The 21048-nt window shown below is 40.7% G+C and overlaps 1 protein-coding gene across 51 annotated transcripts in view; it reads right to left on the bottom strand.

Moving 5' to 3' along the window:
- Ank2 (ankyrin 2) overlaps positions 1-21048 on the bottom strand; it is a 575390-nt gene that overhangs the window by 47062 nt on the left and 507280 nt on the right. For 25 of the 51 annotated variants that reach the window (XM_087627856.1, XM_087627853.1, XM_087627860.1 and 22 more), the window contains 3 exons: positions 14636-14780; positions 9680-9782; positions 8789-8892 (listed from right to left, as the gene is read on the bottom strand). In XM_087627856.1, the coding sequence (XP_087483982.1) occupies positions 8789-8892; positions 9680-9782; positions 14636-14780 (352 nt within the window). 51 annotated transcript variants of the gene reach the window in all.

Consider the following 21048-nt stretch of genomic DNA (forward strand, 5'->3'; position numbering starts at 1 on the left):
GGTTGCAGCTTTTCTGACTATATGAATTCCTAAGTATTTTCTTTCTGAAATACTTTTAAAAATACACATTTGCTCAAAAGAAGAATGGGAAATACTTCCAGGTGAACATGCAGATTTGCCTTTATTATTATTTTTTATTTGAATACGTTTATAATGATTTTCATTTAAAGGTGGATGTCTTACAATGCCGCAGTTTCAGCTAGCAGGATATCTAACCTCACTGCAATATTTCTGACTCACTGATAATTGACATTAATACTTCCTTTGATTTTCCTCCCTCCTCTATTTTTTTCGAGATAGGGTCTCAGGTAGCACAGGCTAGCTTGAACCTTTCTACATCGGCGAGCTTAACCCTGTACTCCTGAACTCCTTGCCTTCACTTCCAAAGTTCTATGATTATAAATGCATCATCACACCTAGTGAATTTTTCAAATCTTGATTACTGTGAGCCAGGAATATAGGTGCTGAAATGAGAACTATTATGTGTCAAGGACCCTCATAGCATCTATGTGTTTTGAAGGAAGTTACAAGGTTTATACATTCATGTCCCAGGCCCTTTTATTTCCATGGTATTATTCTAGGGATGGAATTCTGGTCTGCAGGATATCAATTTTCTACCCAAAAGGACGTGCAGGCTACTCTGGTGGTCTGTCTTCGAGACAGCGAATCAGCAGCCATGCCCTTGACATGTTCTATTAATTTCCCTGGTGTGATGCCACAGAAGCCCTCTTCCTTCCTCCCTGGTTTCTGCTTCCATGATCCTTTTGTGTGATCTCCCCTAAATGTCAAGAGCTGTGCCAAGAAAGTCACACTCAAAGCCAAGATGTCACTCTCTGATTTCATTCTTGCTTGGACCTGCTTGCTAATTGCTTTGGTCAATAAGACAAGACCGATCAGTCCATCAAGGTGGCATCTAAGGGCTGTAACAACAGAGAACACAGTCTCCGCCCCCGAGTATTCAGTACATTATGGGGACAACACACAGTAGGGAGTTAAGAATAATTTTTGAATAGATGAATGAATGTAAGAATGAAGAGGCAGGCTGTGACAAATGGTGTGTACGCACATGGGACAGAGAGAAGGCTGAAGCATGAGGTAAGTGAACAGTTTGGTGTCTGGCCTGTTATTACAATCAGGATTCACTCAAATCTCTACATTCAGACACAGCAAAGCGACTGGAAAGTACTATGTGTGATTTTAAAACCATCCACCTCATAGATTTCTGCTGAACTGAGAGATCTGACGTATTCCCTGGGTAGAAACTTGTTTAAAAAAAATGGCAGACTGTGAAAACTAATAGTTTGAATCTCGTAAGATAGTTTAAAAAATAATTACAAGATTGTATGAAGAAAGACTGAGAAGGGAGAAATTAAAATCACAGAACTTGAGGGCTGATGTAGCGCTCAGATACACCTCCCAGGAATCATGCCTGTGTCATTAGCGATCCCGGAAACCATCCTAGGCACTGAGTCAGATGCAAAGCCAATTGGTAGAATCAAGTGTGCAGTCTGCGTAATTCAGGGGTAACGGCAGACTTCCGAAGAGTGTAAGCCTACTATTTTGCCAAGTAAGAGAAGAAATGACACAGGCTGCCAGACAAACACAAACTCCAGTGGAGATATTTCCCTTAGAAATGGAGAGAAAAGAGAACAAAAGTAAAACAGAAAGATGCCAAGAAGGAGAGATGGCTGGAAGACACGACCACTAACTGTCAAGGAACAGAGGGTGTTAACGCTTAGCCCAGCTGTAAAATGCTCTGTCCAAATTTAACTCATAATGTAATTATCAAATGATTAATTAAGACAGAACTTAACTGTGTACTCCCAAGACCTCTTTTTTATGTAGGAAGAGTAGGAGAAACAGACTGGACTTCATTTCCTGATGCCATAGAAGTTTACTGGGAAAGCCAGCAAACTAACATATAGATTCCAGTAGTTTCTAGCACAAAACTGGGTAAGCGTTTGAAGATTTTCATCCAAAATGGCAGAATACCAGAAGGCAGCACTACCTGGATGGCTGAGGGAACTAGAAGCCAGTTCTGCAGTATATGAAGCAGGGACAACACGGCAGGAACTTTTTTCTGTAAGGACTGTGGGGTAAGGAGAGAGGATGAAAGGGGTGACTCATGAGATAGGTCCGCTCGCTTGCTAGAGTGAACCGAATGAATATGACTCTCACATTTGGGGGACATTAGAAATGAGACGATCTGATTCTTGCAAATATTTACCGATGAAAGGAACTGGAGGAAGCCTAACAAGGCATCTATGTGTAAAGGAGATAGGTTGTGGACTGAAAGCTCAGCTCTGTAGTCTGGAGTATGTCACGGAAGCCTCCTGGTCCCTGGTCCCTGACCCTATCACCACCCACAGCTATGGGGACAAGTAAGTCGTGTGTGGGTAAAGAGTACAAATTCAATAAATGACTGCCCCCATCTTCTTCTTCTATTTTGCTTGTTTTATCTTTTAAATCTCATGATAATTAAAATATATGTCATAAGTCATCTAAAAACATTTTGGAAAAAAACTTATTAAGAACATTCAAAGTACATCTGTGCTAAGGAGTTTAATGTCGTCAATAGAATTTGGCTACATTATCAAATTATGAGGATTCTGTTATAGCAGCACGGGCTGCTATGGCTCCATGTTCTTTTCCAGCCCAGACTTATCTCTGTTTTGAACTATTTTTGTAACCACAGTCAAGAAACTTGACAACTTTGTTAACTCTTGTTTCCTTAAGCATGAATTATTGGATTTGGGCGAATACATTCTCTTAACTTACTGCCTAATGCTGCAAATTAGATTCAGTTAATTGCTGACTAGATCAGACAATCTACTTAAATGTTTGATTTTGGATGCTCTGGAAGATTTCCTAATTGGAAAGCAAACTGTTCTCAGCTCCGGTCAATATAGTTTTTGACCTATAGTTATTTAGATTCTTCGCTAAAAATGTGTAGGCATATTTCATTAGACATTGACTTAAAACTGTTACACAGGGAAAAAAATAGCAAGGGGACATTGGCTCTGATGGTTCTGACTCTTCAAATGACAGCAGTCATGCAAAGTAGAAACTCTGAAGTTTTCTAAATTGTGAGATACAATGTTGTCACAATTTAAAAAGGAATAAAAGCAAATGCAATTCACTTTTATTAGACAGGGGACTTGCTGATAAATATGCAATTTCATTAGCTAAACCAGTACATGCTTCAGAGGAGGCAGGAGAAAACAAGGAGTCGGACTTTTAAGGATTGTCCTGTCCACCCCAAAGTTACTGGTCCTTCAAATTTCCATTTAATTCATCTAGCACCATGGGCTGGGAACAGGGAGGAGACTGCAGCATTCGGAGTTAGTCACTGGGTGAAAGACAAGAGAAAAGATTCATCAGGGTGCTTCAGTGATGCCATGTTCACAGCAAAGGGCCTGGCATCAATTCTGACTCGGTGGTACCATTCGGAACCACACCAGGGTCCTCCTCCTCCGTCACTCCCTAGTTCTCCAAATTCCACGAGCCAAAAAGTAGATGAAAAATGACACTGAAAATAGTAGTTCAAATTTGTTTAAATCGTTCAATAATTATTTACCAATCCCCATGTTCGAGAAAAGATGAAAAGATTAATTGAACTTTTAGAATGAAAATATAAAATTGTCTTATTTACAGAGGGATAGCCCAGATTATCGTAACAGATGGCCACAGAATAAAAAAATCCTTTAATTACCAGCCCAAAAGAAAATTTAAAAATAGCTTCATCTAAATTACATAGGATATTTGCTTTATTTACAATGTTGGGGATGTCATTCCATATCACGAGTTCCAAAAATCCCAAAAGTTCAATAAGGTTGAGCTTAAAACAGAACTGGCAGAAAAGTACCATTAATAAGGCTCACACAGAATATGGCAAGATAAAAGCAAAACCAAGAAGAAAATGTCTGAGGGCTACTAAAAAAATCAACAACCTTTAATAAAACTTTGAAAGAGCTCCACCGATTTGCATAGTCATGGGAAAACAAGCTTTCCGTTGGGATGTAGCATTTTTCCTCACAAAAGCAGCTGGGATGTGGAGGCCATGACCAACGTAGGAGTCCTTTTTAATGTTGGTCTAGCTAACCTAATAACTGTTGGCGTTAAATATACCCACTTTCCCTTTGGGAAAGAGAGCAACGGGCTCAATTTGGAGAACTTAAACCCCTACATCTCTTCCGCTAGACATCGTCAACACTAAAGCATCCTGAGGTGGAGCATATGCAGAAGGAGATGGCAAAGGGAGGGGACCGGAGGGGCCACATGTTCAGAGAAGGAATTACGCAGAGGTTCACCTGCTGTTGTCACGGTCAAGACATGGAGAGGCGCGGCTGCAACAGAATAGATACTTTAGCACAGAGAAAGAGGTAATAAGGGAAATATAAAGAATGAAATCAGATGTGACTTTGATTGAAATATTAACTCATATACAAACACAGTATTCACTGGGGGAAAAAAGATGGAAATACAAGTAAGATATCACTCTACATAAATATAACAGAGATGTCACTGTCCACACGCTTAGGGAAGGAAAAGCTTCGGGGCCTCTGTGGCTCATCCCAGTTTAGGAAGCTGAGGAAGTTACATAATCACTGGATACGGAAGTGAAGCCTTAGTTAGCATTGGCTCCTGGGGACACTCAGTAAAGACTACGTGCTCAAGAAGCCAAAAAGCACCAAGTGACATTATAAAGACAGTATAAAGTCTTGGATTCCATGGATCTCGTTTTGATTCCATCGCTGTTCATTGGAAATTCTTGAATACTTTTCAGAAAAGGTAATTCCCTGTTGGGCTATAGCAGAAGAAACAGGAAAGATATAACTTAAAGGATACCTTCTGTGACAGACACAGCCTAGTCTGTGCAGAGTAGGTAACATTAACCACCTACCATTGGGTAGTAAAGATCTATGCAAACATAATCTTAGTGCTTCTCCCCAAGGCTTCATTGACTGCTTTGAGCATTGTGGTCCCTGAACCTAATGTCTCATCCCTACTCCTAACCCACGGAGTTTCACAACATTCCAATGTTGGATGACATACGCAAACATATTTCTTCAATGAACCAGAAATACAGTCTTCTAGAAGAGTTGACTTGCCACTTTATAAAACGATTTTCTCCATCTGAAAGAATTAGCCTTCATGGGTCAAAAAGAACTCCCAAGATATTTTAAGAAATGGGAACAATTAAACGCTGGGGGTGCTTCTGGGAGCGTTTATGCTATGTTGTCTCGTGCAGAAGAGATTTGGTTGCCTTAAACGTTCTGTGATTTGCATTTAAATACATTTTTGTGACTCTTTGGGTGTGTGCATGTGTGTGAGTGTGTTATGTGTGTGTGTATGTGTGTGTGTGTGAGTGTTGTGTGTGTGTGTGTGTGTGTGTTCAAGGGTTACAACAAAACGTCTTCAGCATGATTTAAAAGCTCCCTTACTTAGAGTTTTAATTTACTGTGGCATGTCCTAACACCCAGTAAGTTGATATTTAATTCTCAGCATTTGGCTGTCATTAAAACATTACAGAGACTTTCAGAAAAACATTAAAAGTGAGTTACAAAGCTAGATATTGGTAGAAACTGCCTCACACCAGCCAATGCACTATGCAGACATGCAATTAAGAATTGTGAAGTTAATTCTTCTTTTTTATTTTTCTTTCTTTTATTTGGTGGGTTTTTGTTTTGGTTTTGTTTGTTTAGTTGGTTTTGCTTTTTTGCCACAGGATTCACCTGTGTAACACTGTTTGTCCTGGAACTTGCTCTTTAGATCAGGCTGGCCTCAAACTCACAACAATTGGCCTGCCTCTGCTTCCCAAATACTTGGATTATAGGCGTGCACCTTAATCATTGACCCAGGCCTTCTCTGCTAGGGGCAACCATGAAGTGGAGATAAACTACCAATTCCTCATCAGCGGGAGAAGCTGCAGCTTGAAGGTAAAACAGCTATTGGATTTAATGCAGCAGCATCCTCAAGGACACATTGGATATAATCACAAGTTCTCTGCACTATCCCCTTACCAAAAAGTCACCTTTCCTTACATTTTAGATAGATTAAAACTCAGATCCGTGAGCAATATCTAGCAGCTACTGCTTAGGAACCTAGCATATGATAATAAAAAGTCAATGTTACAAGAATATGATGAATGTTATATACATTGATGGAAATATCACTTTTAAACATCACAGCCCTGAGAACCTCTGGGTTTTCAAGCATAATTTCCCTTCCCTTAAAGTCACTTGTAGCACCATGACATTTACCACTACAGTAGAGACATAAGTAGATGATGCTACCTGGTAGAAACAAGCCCCTATCTCCATCATGAACTGAATATGTAAGACATTATGCTGTCATTAGAAGACTCAGGGCACATTTTATTTAACTAATTTGTAGTTTATGAGAAGTGTGGAAAGTGTCTGAGGAGAACACAGAAAAAGTAAAAGCTATTCTGTCGAGTACTCCCTGTTTCTAGGTAAAATCTAATGATGTTATAAGCATTTACTGTTTAAAATCTCCCCAGCAGAATAAATTTGTAACACTTACTTTAGAAATAAGTAAATGGACATCAGAATTTTTTTTTACAATGTACCCACTGCCACATATAGTCAGTATCAGGGTCTGAATTTAGATCAGTCTGAAGTCAAGGCACAGTCTTAATCATCCTCTCTGTCACCCTGTCTTTTGACTTCAAAGAACACTACCTACTGTCCTGAACAGCCGAGTCCAGTGCTATGCAGAGCTGGCAAATGTATGAAGAATTAAAGTGGGTAAGAACATTCTGGAGAACCAGACATGTACTCTGCTTGATTGACTGAGCAGAAGTTTTCCCTTTCTAACAATTTCAGTAACCTGAACTCAGAGGTAGCAATGCCCAGGAACCTGAGAACAGAGGTTCTAGTGTAACGGGACTGGGATGCAGCTTGCACATTGATGTTTTAATGATTTATTTTTATTTGATGTGCATTGGTGTTTTTCTTGTGTGAGGGTCCCAGGTCCCCTAGAACTGGAATTATAGACATTTGTGAACTGCTATGTGGGTACTGGGAATTGAAGCTGGATCCTCTGGAAGACAAGACAGTGCTCTTGGCAGCTAAGATAGTTCTCCAGCCCTGGACACTGATGACTTTTAAGCCCCCACACTGATTTGACTGACTGAGAGTCACTCAAATAAACATTTGAAATTCAGAAGAGCTGGTTTGCTGAAGACCAATTTTTATAGCTTTCTTTCTTTCTCCCTTTCTCCCTCTTTCTTTCTTTCTTTTGTTTTTCTATGCTGATGGTTCATTACCAGTAATCAACCACAATAAGTAATCATTATCTAATCATTATAGCTCATAGGTATTATTTAGATTGGTAAAATAAATTGGATATTGGTGGACACTGAAGTTTAAGAATTTCCTTTTTAAGAGTAATAATTAATTTGGAAGCTAAACTATTACTGTAACATTCACTTTTTAAAAAATCAGCTACCGGTAGGTAGTTGGTTACACTGTACCTAAAATAATGTTTTAATTTGGTGGCACGGAGTCTGGATTCTTATCTATTATCCTCGACTGTTGAAGCCCAGACCTCTTTTCTCTCTTACTTACATGGGGGGAGCGTTCAGAAAGAGAAGGCAATGTTAGGTTTTGTGACCAATTATAACAGAGACTTTAATTACTTCACTTCACACTTAAAGTAATTAAGTTTGAATGGAGTTTAATCTTTTTAATTCTTCTAAGCAATTCTTGGTAGACCAAGAACTAGCTATTGTATTTAACAAGGAAAGCAAGGTGTTTATTCTCAATAGCTGTCTCATTTTATACTCTGTGGCGTTTAGTAGACTGTTACACTAAAAAGTTCAAAATGTTTACAATGTCATGGACTACTTCCCTGGAAGGGGGCTATTTTAAATCATTAGGAAGAAGAAAGGGCCTACTGCTCAAAACAGTTATGGGGATCACAAATAAGGAGTTTGGGATAATAATTTAAACCAACGTATCCCATTTTTTGGTAAAATATGGGTAGAAATTTCACTTAAAAGAAAACACACAAGATATACATGAATATAATATGAATATAATATATAGTATGAATATAACCAAATTATTACCATACTATTGCTAAAACAGGAGGGCAAAAAAAATTCATAAACTATTGCATTTTAAATTCTTTAAGAAATCTGTACTGTATTAAATTCCTACATCCCAAGGAGGACCTTGGGACTGCTGCAGAGCACTGCTCAAAGTCTGCTTCTCACGTTTGAGTAGTGACAAGACTGCACTCTACAGAGGACACCGGAAGTGCAGCCGAGAGGACACTGTGGCTGCGAACTTTTACATCGCGATGTCAGTGTATGTGTGCGATCGTGTATGTGTGTGACTTGCACTTCCACAGCCATGACCTTCAGTGCATTAATATGGAAGGAAAGACGTGTATGTCAAAGGACAGACAGTTAACCTTCGCAGACTGAAACGTTCAAATAGGCAGCTGGCCTTGCCTCTTTTTAAAAGATGGCTCTAAAGACTGCGTGCGGTCAGTAAGGAAGTGGCCAGCAGTTAGTTAGTTAGCAAACGGTTGCTGCCCATTGTTTTACAACAGTGGCTTTCTATGCTGAGTTCAGCCCCATTTCCCTGTCTCATTGGCGTAGCTGGAACCACACTGGAAAAAGCAATGCTATTCACAAGTTCAAACAAAGGGCACCTCCTCTGTAAGCTAAGCACCCACTAAAGCAACTGAACAAAGCTGTGACTTTTCACGTCTCTTTTTACCTCTTGATCTGGATACATAATATTGACTCACTCACCCTGAATGAATAGGACTGGAAGAAAGAGCCACGTTGTCTAAGTTCTCGGTGCCCCAGCTCAGACGATAAGAATTCCTTTCTGCCTCCTTGGCTAGGGCTGACACCTACACACAAAGAACAGTGGCTTTAATGAACAAAACGACACTCCAAAATTCAAGTAAAATACAAGGAATCCTGAAAAAGCATAAAACAAAAGGGACTGTGACCTAGAAGATTTTCAATCAAAAAGAAGAAGAAGAAGAAGAAGAAGAAGAAGAAGAAGAAGAAGAAGAAGAAGAAGAAGAAGAAGAAGAAGAAGAAGAAGAAGAAGAAGAAGAAGAAGAAGAAGAAACAAATCTGAAATGAACCACTTCTAGTGCACTCCCTTTTAACTCATAAGATAGTGGAGTATTTGAAAGCTACTGTTTGTCTATTTTCCCATATCCAATCCATCAAATTATACTTAAAATTAAAAGGTTCCAGAGTTAAACTTTAAGCCCTTTCTCACAGCTGCCTTCAATATTGCCACGAAAAGATACTTTACAAGGCACCATTCATTTTACAAACATGTCCTGCTTTAATTTTTCTCATAATGGAGATATTATTTACAGAGCACGGATCTTTACATAAAATCTACAGAGAGGAACTCCATATGGCTGAAAGAAGAAACACTATATTATTATTTCATAGAGAAAAAAAAAGCTCAGTGAAAATTTGGCAGACATTTCTCAGGCTGCAGGACACCCTCAAATCTCTCACCCCGGGTTTGTCGGTTTAGGTCGTTGTTGTTCTTTCCTCTAGCTTTCTCCTCTCTACCTCCACCCCCAACTGGTCTCCACTGCACATCTGTGGTGTTAGGACATACAGAAAAAGTTGTTCAGAAAGCAGACGCAAAGGCAGAAAGTCATGTACCTGGTGGCTGGGGATCACAACCGTGTCGTCGATCATGGCACTGTCCCTCAGGTACGATGCGTGGCTCAGAGTGTGAGACCTGTCGGAACTGAAGGACCGGAGGCTGGTAGGTTGGCAGGAGGTCATGGTCATGTACCCACAGCGGTGGAGGGTTGGGAAGGTGATATGAGCCGAGCAGGAGAATGAAAAAAGCCCGCTATTAGCTAACAGTGCAAGTTCCAGGGGACACAGGTCTCAGAGTGGCCTTACCCAGGTCTCTGCCCAGCAGCTGAAATACATCCTCAGACTGTGCCTAACACTCAACGGCAAGGGCACCAGGGAATCCACAAGTTACATTCGATACTCCTAATCTGATTCGTTTTCTTTCCAGAAGTGTTTGGAACCGGCAACTGTCACTTATTTGCCAGTGGGGGGAAATTTTATGCAGGTAATAGTTCTTAAATCTGTGTTAAATAACATCCCTGCAGCCACGAGACTTCATTAGCAAAAGCTAATGAAAAGACAGGGTTTTTTTTTAATCTCTTTATTGTTCTATTCTCTTCCCTTGCACTTTCTCTTCCTCTCTGAATTGCGAGTAGCTGAATGTCAGTGTCCTCCCCTGGAAGGTACAGAGTGACATGAACTGTGGCCAAATGCGTGCTTCCTGTGGAAGTGGAGTTCCTCCTGTTTACCTCGGGTGAGCTCAACAGTGCTATTATCTCAGAGGAGAGCAGTGTCCCCTTTGCATGCCCTGTGTGTCCTGTAGGAATCCCTAAAGAGTGTCAGTTGCTATGGGAATGAGAGGCAAGAGCAGGACAGACACACACCAACACAAGAGCAATTCGCCAACGGGCGCTGACCAAAAGCGATGTGGGGCTTCAAAGTGCAATTAAGGCCTTGCTGTTCGGTGTTTCATATTTTTGATAAATCTGATTTTTTGTTATCCCAAATAATAGACTCAAATGCAAAACAATCGTCCTTTGCATAACCCATTCCTTCAAGTCAATCTGTACAGTAAAATGACATTATGTTGGTATAATTAGTTTCATTTTCCTGGGACAGACTCTTAAGCTATTACCTAGGCTGGTCTGGAATTCACTATGTAGCCCAGGCTAGCCTTGAACACTTGATTGTCCTGCCTCCATCTTCTGGGGTCTTTCTCAACTGGTTTTGATGTAGAGGAAGTAGAAGGAGTTAATTTTTATCTTGCCTAAAAGACTAACAGGGAGAAAGAAACAAAGCAGCATACAGCCACAAAAGCGAAGGGTAGATATTAGAGTATGTAAACAGAGGGAGGAAACGGGACAAGACCATGGTCTGAGCATTCACTTCTTTATAGATCTTTCTCTGCTGCCTGCTGTCTGAAATGCTAATTGATCAGTGAGTGAAGCTCATGTGTCCTAATTGTTCTTTTCTCCCCTAATGATGCCACCAGAATATACTTAAATGAAGTAAATATGGCCGGCATATTCTAACAGCAGAGACATAATTGTCTCTGATGAAATAATAAACTTTTGAAAAGGTTTGAGTCTCTGCGTCATAAATTGCACACATTTGGTGGGAAACATGACAAACAATTTTAAATATGTTACAACAGGGTTACCATTTATTTATAAGACATTCCTTCAGGGAGAACTCTTGTTCAGTTAATGCATTGAGAATACCATGCTCAAAGAAACTAAAATGTATTTGTTCACTTGGAGGATCCACAGCTCTGGATACAAAGAGGGATTCCATGCACACTTTCCTTCTATCCCAAGACTGCTTTGTAGGGTTGAGTAAATGTAACAATTACTAGTTCAAGAAACTATAATACTTGTTAGACATTCAACCTGTAGAGTTCGAAGCCCCAGTGAACAAGTAAGGATACAAACTTTTCAGTGTGGTTGAAGAAGCATCTGCAATTTGTTACTTGGAGCTTTCCTGTTTGAATTTGGACAGTTGTAAGCAATAATAAATGGATTAAAATCCAACTGACAGTATTTGGTTGTGGTTTTGCTCCAAATGCATTAAAATGTATGCATTTTCATCCTTCTGTATTTATGATTATTTTAGGCACTGGGATGTGGTTGGATGTCTTTTCCTAGTCTAGATAGATAGGCTGCTTAGTTTGTTATGGGAAGGCCTTGATCCTGTGTTGTCAGCCACAAGGTGGCACTGTGAGAGAGTAGGGCAGGTTCTTGTGACACTGTCACCTCTCCTAACTCTAGCAGTTACTCATTTAGCACACAGGGTGTGTGGGGGGGTGCTAATTTGAGGGGAAAATCTATAATTCTAGTATATAAGCAGCATTTGCCAATGCGTGCGCACGTGTACACACACACACACACACACACACACACACACACACACACACACAGAGTGAGCAGGGAGCAGGGAGCAGGGAGCAGAGAGCAGGGAAATGCGAATGTGTCCAGGACGGTCATGGTTCCATGCCTGTAATACCTACCTGGGAATGGTACTATGGCGAGCATACCAAATAAAGGAATAATGAAAAAGGAGAACGGTTACCAAAAAGGTGATGTACCGAACTGCTCGAGCAAAAGTGAAATAGGAATTAATAAAACACGAAGATGAGATGCGGCCTGCAGACCTACTTGGGGGCTTGTACATACATGTGGTGGTCCAGAAGGGCACATGGGAATCCAAGAACAGTGCCTGCAGTGTTCGTTCCGTGCCTCTGTCTTTGTATGCTAAGTCTCAAGCCATTCAACCTCCCTCCCCACTCGATGGAAAGTTATAATTCTCAACTTTAGATTGAAAATGGAAAATACGAGCGAATCGGGCATTTTTAAGAAATAATTAGAAACTGATGAAATGAATTGTTCTCTGGCTGAGCTTAATCAGGCTATTCATAGATTATTGTGAATCCACACAAAGCTATAAATAATTTCTTGTGCTGAAACATAGAGTGGGGGTTGTCCCTGGATCTGAGGCCTGCCTGTAGATCCCATTCCCCTAACTGAGCTGTCTTGTCTGGCCTCAGTGGGAGAGGATACAGCTAGTCCTCCAGTACTTAGAGGAGCCAGGGTGAGGTGATACCCGGGGACCCTCCCCCTTCTCAGAGAAGAAAAGGAGGAGGTACAGGGAAGGGGTCCATGCTAGGGGGATGTAGGGGGGTTGTGATCAAGCTGTAAAGTGAATAAATAAATTAATAAAGATTATTTATAGTAGAAAAAAGAAGCTCGAGCTACAAATCCCAATCTGTCGATGGATGAGAACTTAATGTATGGTCCATGGGTTCTGTCACCTCTTCTACCTCCCAAGGGCTTCCCCTTCCTTGCCTTGATCCCGAGGGGCTACCCTCTGTGTAAGCGACCAACACCAAGGAGTCACAACCCCTCTTCTTCAACTGCCCCAACCGATTTTACCACCCACATCTCAAAATTGTCACTGTGGAATTCTTTCTACAGCTGAGCCGGGGGTCAGAGTTTGATATTGTCATCACCACCAGCAAACAGCATGTTGCCACTGAGCTCTCTACCCCATCGGCCACTCTCCACCAGAATGTCCGTGTCACAGAAGAGGGATGCTGGCAACAGGCAGGTGTGCCTCCCTTCCTGTCCCGGTCGAGCCTGCTGCACCACTGTGTGGTCAGGCTAACTCAAGCCTCAGCTAACCCTGCGGTGAAGGCTTCCGTGCCTTCTGCCTTTCCCAGAAGCACTGCTCAACAGTCCACCTGGCTTGGAGACACTGCCTGTCGGGAAGCTTGAGTCTCTGTCCTGCAGAGGTGTTGGGAGCCCTTCTGCCTTCCCCTTTCAAGGGCTCCATTAGGCTCTGAGTTTAGCGAATATATTTTAATCATGTTGGTATGCCCAGATCAAGAATGAACTTACATAGTAGACAGGAAAAAAAAGTAAAGAAAGGGGCAAAAGAAGAGGAAAAAAAGAACGAGAAACAGAATCTGGAATCTCAAGGGATCCCCCAAACGAGTTGCCTTCAGACATTATTTGTGCAGAATCGATGACTCCTTCTTAAATGATAAATACGTGGGAAACTCGTAAAGTGGCTGACAAAAGTGTCAGTTCTGCACTATGAACATGGGACTGTCGATGGGAAGACACTACAGTAACATGGACAAGCACACACGTGACCCAGCTTAGCAGCCATACTTCTGAAGAAGCGCCCAGAATGTTCTTAGTCATCTTGCGGCTGAGAGTAGCAAGCGCCAGGTGTATCAGTTAGGAATAAACAAAAAAGCGTTGACTCAGTTCAGAATGCTAGCAAGGCTCCTCAGACTTGTCTCCAAAAGTGAGACCCTTAAGGACTCAGGTCCCCTCTTTAGATCCTGTCCTCTCCTTCCCCCCCTCCCTTAAATGAAAAAAGTTAATTCCAGGGCAGTTTCCCATTGCACTTGTTTTCTATTATTCTCCATAGCACATTTTTGTGTGCACAGAGATTACAACACCAAGAGTTAAGTAAGAATCAGAGGCATCTGGAGAGGCTAACCACAGTTGCCAGGCAAAACCGTCCTTGGGATTTGCCTAGAGAGAAAAGTGGCAGCGCTGATTAAATACATCGCCTTGAAAGGCAGGGACGCCTTTTTGATCTTTGCTCACTCTCTCTTTGTAGTAGCCAACATGATTATGCTATATTGTTTGATATCTTTGAACTTGTTTCCCGTTCTTCAAAAGGTGTCACAGAAATCAATGAGATGATGTACAGTCAAGCGAGTGAACTATCCACCCAGGTGCTTACTAACTGGTGTCTACATTCTCTATCACCACAAGAAAATATGTGGTGAGCCAGGCAGAGTGATATGAGCCTACAATGCACGCCCAATACTGAGGTGGCTGAGTGGGGGGTGGAAGGGTGGAGGGTTCTAGGCTCATCTGAGAAAGTTCCCTGCCATTCTGAGCTACATAGTGAAACCTTATCTCTAAAAAACCAAAAGAAAAAGAGAAAAAGAGGAAGAAGAAAATGTTTAAAAGATGTGTTGTGCGTACTTATGAAACTTAATGTACGTTTGGTGAATACCTGTCAGATCTTCCGCCCTCCAGACTGTACCGAAGGTAGTTCATGCCATCCAGGAACTGACTGCTGGGTAGCGAGTCATCACCAAGCTCCTTGAGATCTTCTGGCCTGAGATATTCTCCCCCATCACCTGTCACTGTGTCATCACCTGGAGGTAATCAGGCGACAGTGAAGGAAGACACTTGTTGACTTTAGTACCAGCAACAAAATATGCCCACAGTTACGAGGTGCATTCACACAACAGCAAAACACTGCACATCAGGAAGACACAGATTCCATGCGCGTGTCTACAGATGGATAAAGCCTCTAGAGAGAATAGTTGATTAATTTCCCCAAAAGGCATGAAGAAAAAAATAATTAACCGAATTGTAATGCTTTCACTATTTTTCAACTGGCTTTATTCATTCTGTTATCACGATGACCAATGGAGCTTAAAGATTAACCTAATGTGTAGTTTACTGGGATTTTCTCAGAAGCTTATACAATAATTCTGTGCATAATCCAGTATTAATAGTCTCTTCATTGACTATGTGCTAAGATATATGAGACAGTTCTATAATGGTAGATTATTTGTGTATATGTGTGCCTATATCTGTACTTTTTTGTGTCTCTGTGTCAGTGTGTATGTCTCTGTATGTGTCCATGTCCATGTGTGTGTGTGTCTAGCTCTCTGTGTGGATCTGCGTGTGCTTCTATGTTTCTCTCTCTCTCTCTCTCTCTCTCTCTCTCTCTCTCTCTCTCTCTCTCTCTCTGTGTGTGTGTGTCTGTCTGTCTCTTTGTGTGTATTTGTGTTTGTTTCTGTGTTCTCTCTCTGTGTGTGTGTGTATGTCTATCTCTCTGTGTGTATCTGTGTTTGTTTCTGTGTTCCTCTCTATATATGTCTCTCTCTCTGTGTGTGTGATGTTTCAGTATACACATACATGTGAAAGTCAGAGAAACACAGTCTCTTCCACTGTGTAAGACCTGGAGGTCGATTCAGTTTCAGTTTGTTAGGCTTGGCAGCAAGAACTTACCTGCTGAAAACCACATTGATGCTCATAAATTTGATAATAGTATTTTATAAGATTTATAATATTTTGTAAGATTAAAGATACAAAAGGGCACTAAAGTAGAAAGAAATAAGTTCTAAAAACCAGACTACTAAAACCTAGACATGGTTTGACTTGGGGAGAAGTCTAATCATTTTTAGAGAGTTTTGTTAACATTTGGGAAGACACCCTGTGACCCTTTTGCTTGTGTGAAAAGGTGATGGGAATGGTGAAATGCTAGATCTGTCATGTACAAGAGGCTGTGCATTACATATCCCTTAAGAACCCAAACATTACCTAATACTCAAAAGTTGGCTTGCATTTTTCCTCTTTTCCCTCCTCCCTTACCCTACCCCAAGGATCCAACCAATCGAATGTGGCTTGAATCCTTAACACAAGTTAGGGCATCCTGTGCCTCCTCTGGGTTAGTTTCTAGACACCAACCTGATTCTCCTGAGTTTCCATTCCTGACTCCAGTCTCTTCAGTAAGCCAAGGTGGTCACAGAGAACAAAACTAACTCAAAATAGGTTTCTATTCCTTATGTGTTAGAGTGTCTCAACACTCCTTAATAAAACATGATCCATATTTTAGATTTTCTTATTCAGCCTCTTTCTTGTCATGTCTTGGTGGGGAGAAAAAGACCCATAAAAGTGGACATAGCTGGATCCAGCAGCATAACCTGGGAGTGAACACAGTCCCAGACTTCCTCTCTGCTGTTCATGGATTTGTGTCACAAAGAGGGAGAGAGAGAGCCATCTGAGCAATATATTTAAAATGAAATATATCCTTTTTAAAAGACTAGCAAGCCAATTCAGCATTTAAAACCCTCTAATCACACTGAGCTCACGAGGAGGTGGCTATCCTTAAGATTCTCCCCCATTCTCTGTCTCTTTTGATCTTTTTTTCTGAGAACAGCTGCTATGTTTGGCTTATTACAAGTGAGGCTTCAGAGTTTTGGAGACATCCATGATGTACTAGATCATGATGTCATGATTATGACCCAAAGAATTCAAGTCTGCAAAACGAGTAACAGTGTCCAGAACCTAGTCTGTTATTAATAGGAGTGACACTTGTCTCAGGCCAAATCCTCTTGATAATGTATATAATTTCTCTCCAAGTTAGTTGTACATAAAAATACCATTGTTCAGGACTGTGTGTCAACAGTGAGTGATGGAAAGTATGTATGAGAAGGGTTAGAGGAGGTTTATAGTTATCTACGTCTATTCCTAGAAGCTTATGCCTCCCATCTTCTTGAAAACATGGTCTAGAGTCTTGTCTTTAGCTCCTCTGCCATCAGCCCCATGAAGGACTCTCCCTCCCTACAGTAAATCCCTAACCTTTCTTTAGTCAGTCTTAGGCATTTTTAAATGTAAATTCTCGGTCTTCTCTTCATTTTATAATCAAACTTCCTGTCATAACCAGACCCTTGATATTGTTGGTTGATTTTTAGTAATTAAACGATGACCAAGAGGTGACTTCTTTGATAAACAGCCTCCTTGACATCTGACAGAATCTCTCCTAGTCTTTTCCCTATTACTTTGAGTCTTTTCAGGTTCCTTTGTCTGAAATGGTGGTATTCCTATATGACTCCTGCTATGTCCCATTTCCCACACATTATTAAAACTCCAAGGACCTCATATAATATACTGTGTCCAAAGCTGGATCCATTCCAAATACATTTTTCAGCCTCCTCCAAGAATTCTGCACCTGGATTTTCGATAAGTACCTCACATTTAGCATGAGAAAATACCATGTTTCTTATTTGTTCACTGCATCTCCCAATATGCTTCTTGACAAACTTTCTGCATGAGCCACTTGTATAGATAATTGTCTCCATGCTTTTAGAGAGGGGGATGGGAGAGATGAGGGGTTTCTTTTCCTATCTTTCAATCTATCTATCTATCTATCTATCTATCTATCTATCTATCTATCTATCTATCTATCTATCTACCTGTCTGTCTGTCTGTCTGTCTGCCTGCCTGCCTGCCTGCCTGCCTATCTATCTATCTATCTATCTATCTATCTACTATCTATCTATCTATCTATCTATCTATCTATCTATCTATCTATCATCTGTATGAATGTTTTGCCTGCATGCATGTATGCCTGTTGGATCCATGTGTGTGACTGCCAGATGCCCTAGAACTAGGTTTATAATAGTTGTGTGCCACCATGTGGGTTCTGGGAATCAAACCCAGGTCCACTGCTAGCGGTTAAGCACTCTTACTTGCTCAGCAGTCTGTTTTAAAATAACATCCTGAATTAAGAACATTAGCTTGTGGAGAGCTTTTGGGAGCCACTTCCAGAAACTTTGTGGAAATTTGACATGGGGCCAGGACAAAGAAGTAAGCTCAAGGCAGGGAATCTGACTTGGGGCCAGTACTCAGGAAATAGGCTCAGATCAAGAACATTTACATTTGAGTTAATGCAAAGCTCAGAGCAGGCTCAGGTGAGGCATCCTTCTGTCTTGGTCAACCTGACCAGCCCCTAGAAAGGTGCTTACAGGATTTTGTTTATTGCCTTCCTTGTTCCTTAACTGAGAAGTGATCTTATTATTTTACATGTAATTAAAGTGGTATAAAGCAGCCTGGAGAGAAAATAATAAACCCGCTTCAGCCTCAGAACTGGTCACATTACAGTGTTGTCTAATTGTCATTTTTCTTTTTACTCTTCTCTCCTGCTGTGGAGAACCTGACTGACTGAGCTGGCTCGGTCATTAGCTCTTATTCGCATGCACAGAATTCTGTTCAACTTGGGAAGAACTTTGCTGTTACATAATAATTGTTCACTGACATACACTCTGTTATTAACTTATCTGGTATAAAGCAGTCAGACACAACTTTTTTCCTATATTGTATAAAAATCTTAATGTGAGTTTCCTTGTTGTTTCCTGTACTTGGAACAATGCCTTCCTATATTACAGATGTATTCATTTAATAGATGACTCTCAGATGAGTACATTTTTTGTTGTATTTCCAGTTTTTCTCGACATTTCTGGGCAGCTCCTTCCAAGGGACTGTAAGTCATCAGCATACTACAGTTTGTTCTTGTTTTAAGAAAAATTGATTTTGGTAATCTAAAACTACAAAATTCTACATGACATGACTGTTATATAAGCCATGCCAGGACTCTGTGGAACACAGATATCAAAAATATGGGGATAAGTTAAGATCAAATAGTGTGGTCACAAGGGTTATCTGTCTTACTAACCTCTATGATGCTTGGATAGAGACTCTCTGAAATGTCACTGAGCCCTTCCTTGCCCTTGCTATTGAAAAATGGGGAGACCTGATGCCCTCTTCTGGCCTCTGTAGGTACTGCATGCAAGTGTTGCACACAGACTCAACAGACACACATAGGTAAACCATTTAAAAGGGTACATTATTACACACCAGGCCATCTCCTCACACCCAGTGCTTTCCTCCCTGGATAATTTTTAAAAGGTATTTAGTGGTTAACTTACTTCTATTCTTGACTATCTTTTAGAACATAATTACATTACCACTTCTAATTATTATTTGCTGAGGCTGACCTTACTTATTTTATTTTTCTTTTGAGACAGATTCTATCTACATAGCATGAATCTGGCTGTCCTGGAACAAACTACATAGACCAGGCTGGCCTCAAACTAGCAAAGATCCACCTACCTGCAAGTATTCCTGAGTACTGGGAGTAAAGGCATGTACCCCCATGCCCTGCCCAGGGTGACCTTCATTGTCTGTTCTGACTTATCCTCCTGCCTCTACCTCCTAAGTAATCGTGACTACAGATACATGCTACCATACCTGGCTTCTAATTTAAGAAGGGTAGTGTAAGCATTCACTTCAAGTAGTCTTAGCTGAAAGTGTAGATAGTAACTAATTAAATCCATTTCAGCATTAAAGAACTGCTTTTCCCCAAAGTCCCTATTCTAAAACAAACAAACAAATAAAATCCTCTAAGGAAACAAACATTTTTACAATATTCCTAGAAGGAAATAACAATTTTGTTTAGTAGGTTTCCACAACCACTGCTAAATTGTTGCCAGAATAAGCAAATCATGGCTCTAAACTTACAAGTTAATAAAATGCACACATCAAATAATCAAATGCACACACGCACAATTCCACCCACATTGCACAAGCTATTTCCAAAGAAATGTTAGTATCAAGCAAAAAGATGGAAGACTTCTACAAGCGGCGTCTATTAAGCTAAGGAAAGCTAAAGCAGAGAAAAGCGATCACTCCGCGTCCTTCTAATGGTACCTGAGTCACTAAGCGCTTCCCCATCAATAAAGTGGTCGCCGAACTGCTTAAGAGCTATACAACACATGGATGAGAGTCAGAAAGACAAGCCCACCAAAGCCGAGGTGTGCACATTGTAGTGTGGATATTGGAACTGGGCTAGCAAATACTAGAACACGATGCACACAATGCACACTCATAATAAATACTCAAAATCGCAGCCTTTGGCAGGACTTTTAAAGATTACTCATCATAACACACCGATCCAACATTGGTTTACTCTTGTCATAATTCTTATGCACACTGACACAGCTCAGTGCGTATGGCCAATAAAAAGACAGACTGGTTCCAACTGATTCCAAGTAAGACTAAGAATAAGATTTCACGTCAAAGAATCTAAAGTTAATTTAATATTTTCTATGGAGTCTCTTACTATCAGGCCCAAGGACACCGTCGTGGCAATGATTTTGCAAAGGTATGCATGTGTTTTGCATGTCCCCGTGCAATGGTTTTCCGATCCCCACACACTGGCTTTGCTACAGAAGCTTGCATACTCTATGTGGTGCCTCTGTAAACTTAGGGAAGGTGACTTTTGTTGGTGATGTTGTTCCTCTTTGTTTTCAAGGAAAATAACACAGGAAAATTCAAAAATATAGAACAAAGAAAAGTCACTGAAAGAGGCAGAAAAGAACCTTTCTGTGCCAAGCATAATGGATTCTTATCCTACCCCAGCCATCCCCCCCCCACATGTTTTGGAAAAACAAACTTTCTCAGGGCTTTGAAATCAACTGTCTAGATGAGCAGTTCTCAACCTGTGGGACACAACTCCTTTGGTGGTCTCATATCAGATATCCTGCATATAAGATATTTATATTATGGTTCATGACAGTAGCAAAATTGCAGTTAGAAAGTAGCAATAAAAATAATTTTATGGTTGGGCGTCACCTCCACACGAGGAACTGTATTAAAGGGTCTTAGCATTAGGAAGGTTTAGATCCACTAGCTTGGGTAATTTTTATCAACTTTCGCACCATCATGAAAGTGCAGATCTTTCCGGGCACAAAGGATGGCTTAGCCATGCTGTCGTTGCACTGTTTGGTGCTGAGGTCCTTTAATGCCTTCTAAGTCCTTTCTGGGTTTAATATATATTCTGACATTTGTACC

The sequence above is a fragment of the Rattus norvegicus genome, chromosome 2, assembly GCF_021556685.1.
Source record: "Rattus norvegicus strain SHRSP/BbbUtx chromosome 2, alternate assembly SHRSP_T2T, whole genome shotgun sequence".
Classification (NCBI taxonomy): domain Eukaryota; kingdom Metazoa; phylum Chordata; class Mammalia; order Rodentia; family Muridae; genus Rattus; species Rattus norvegicus.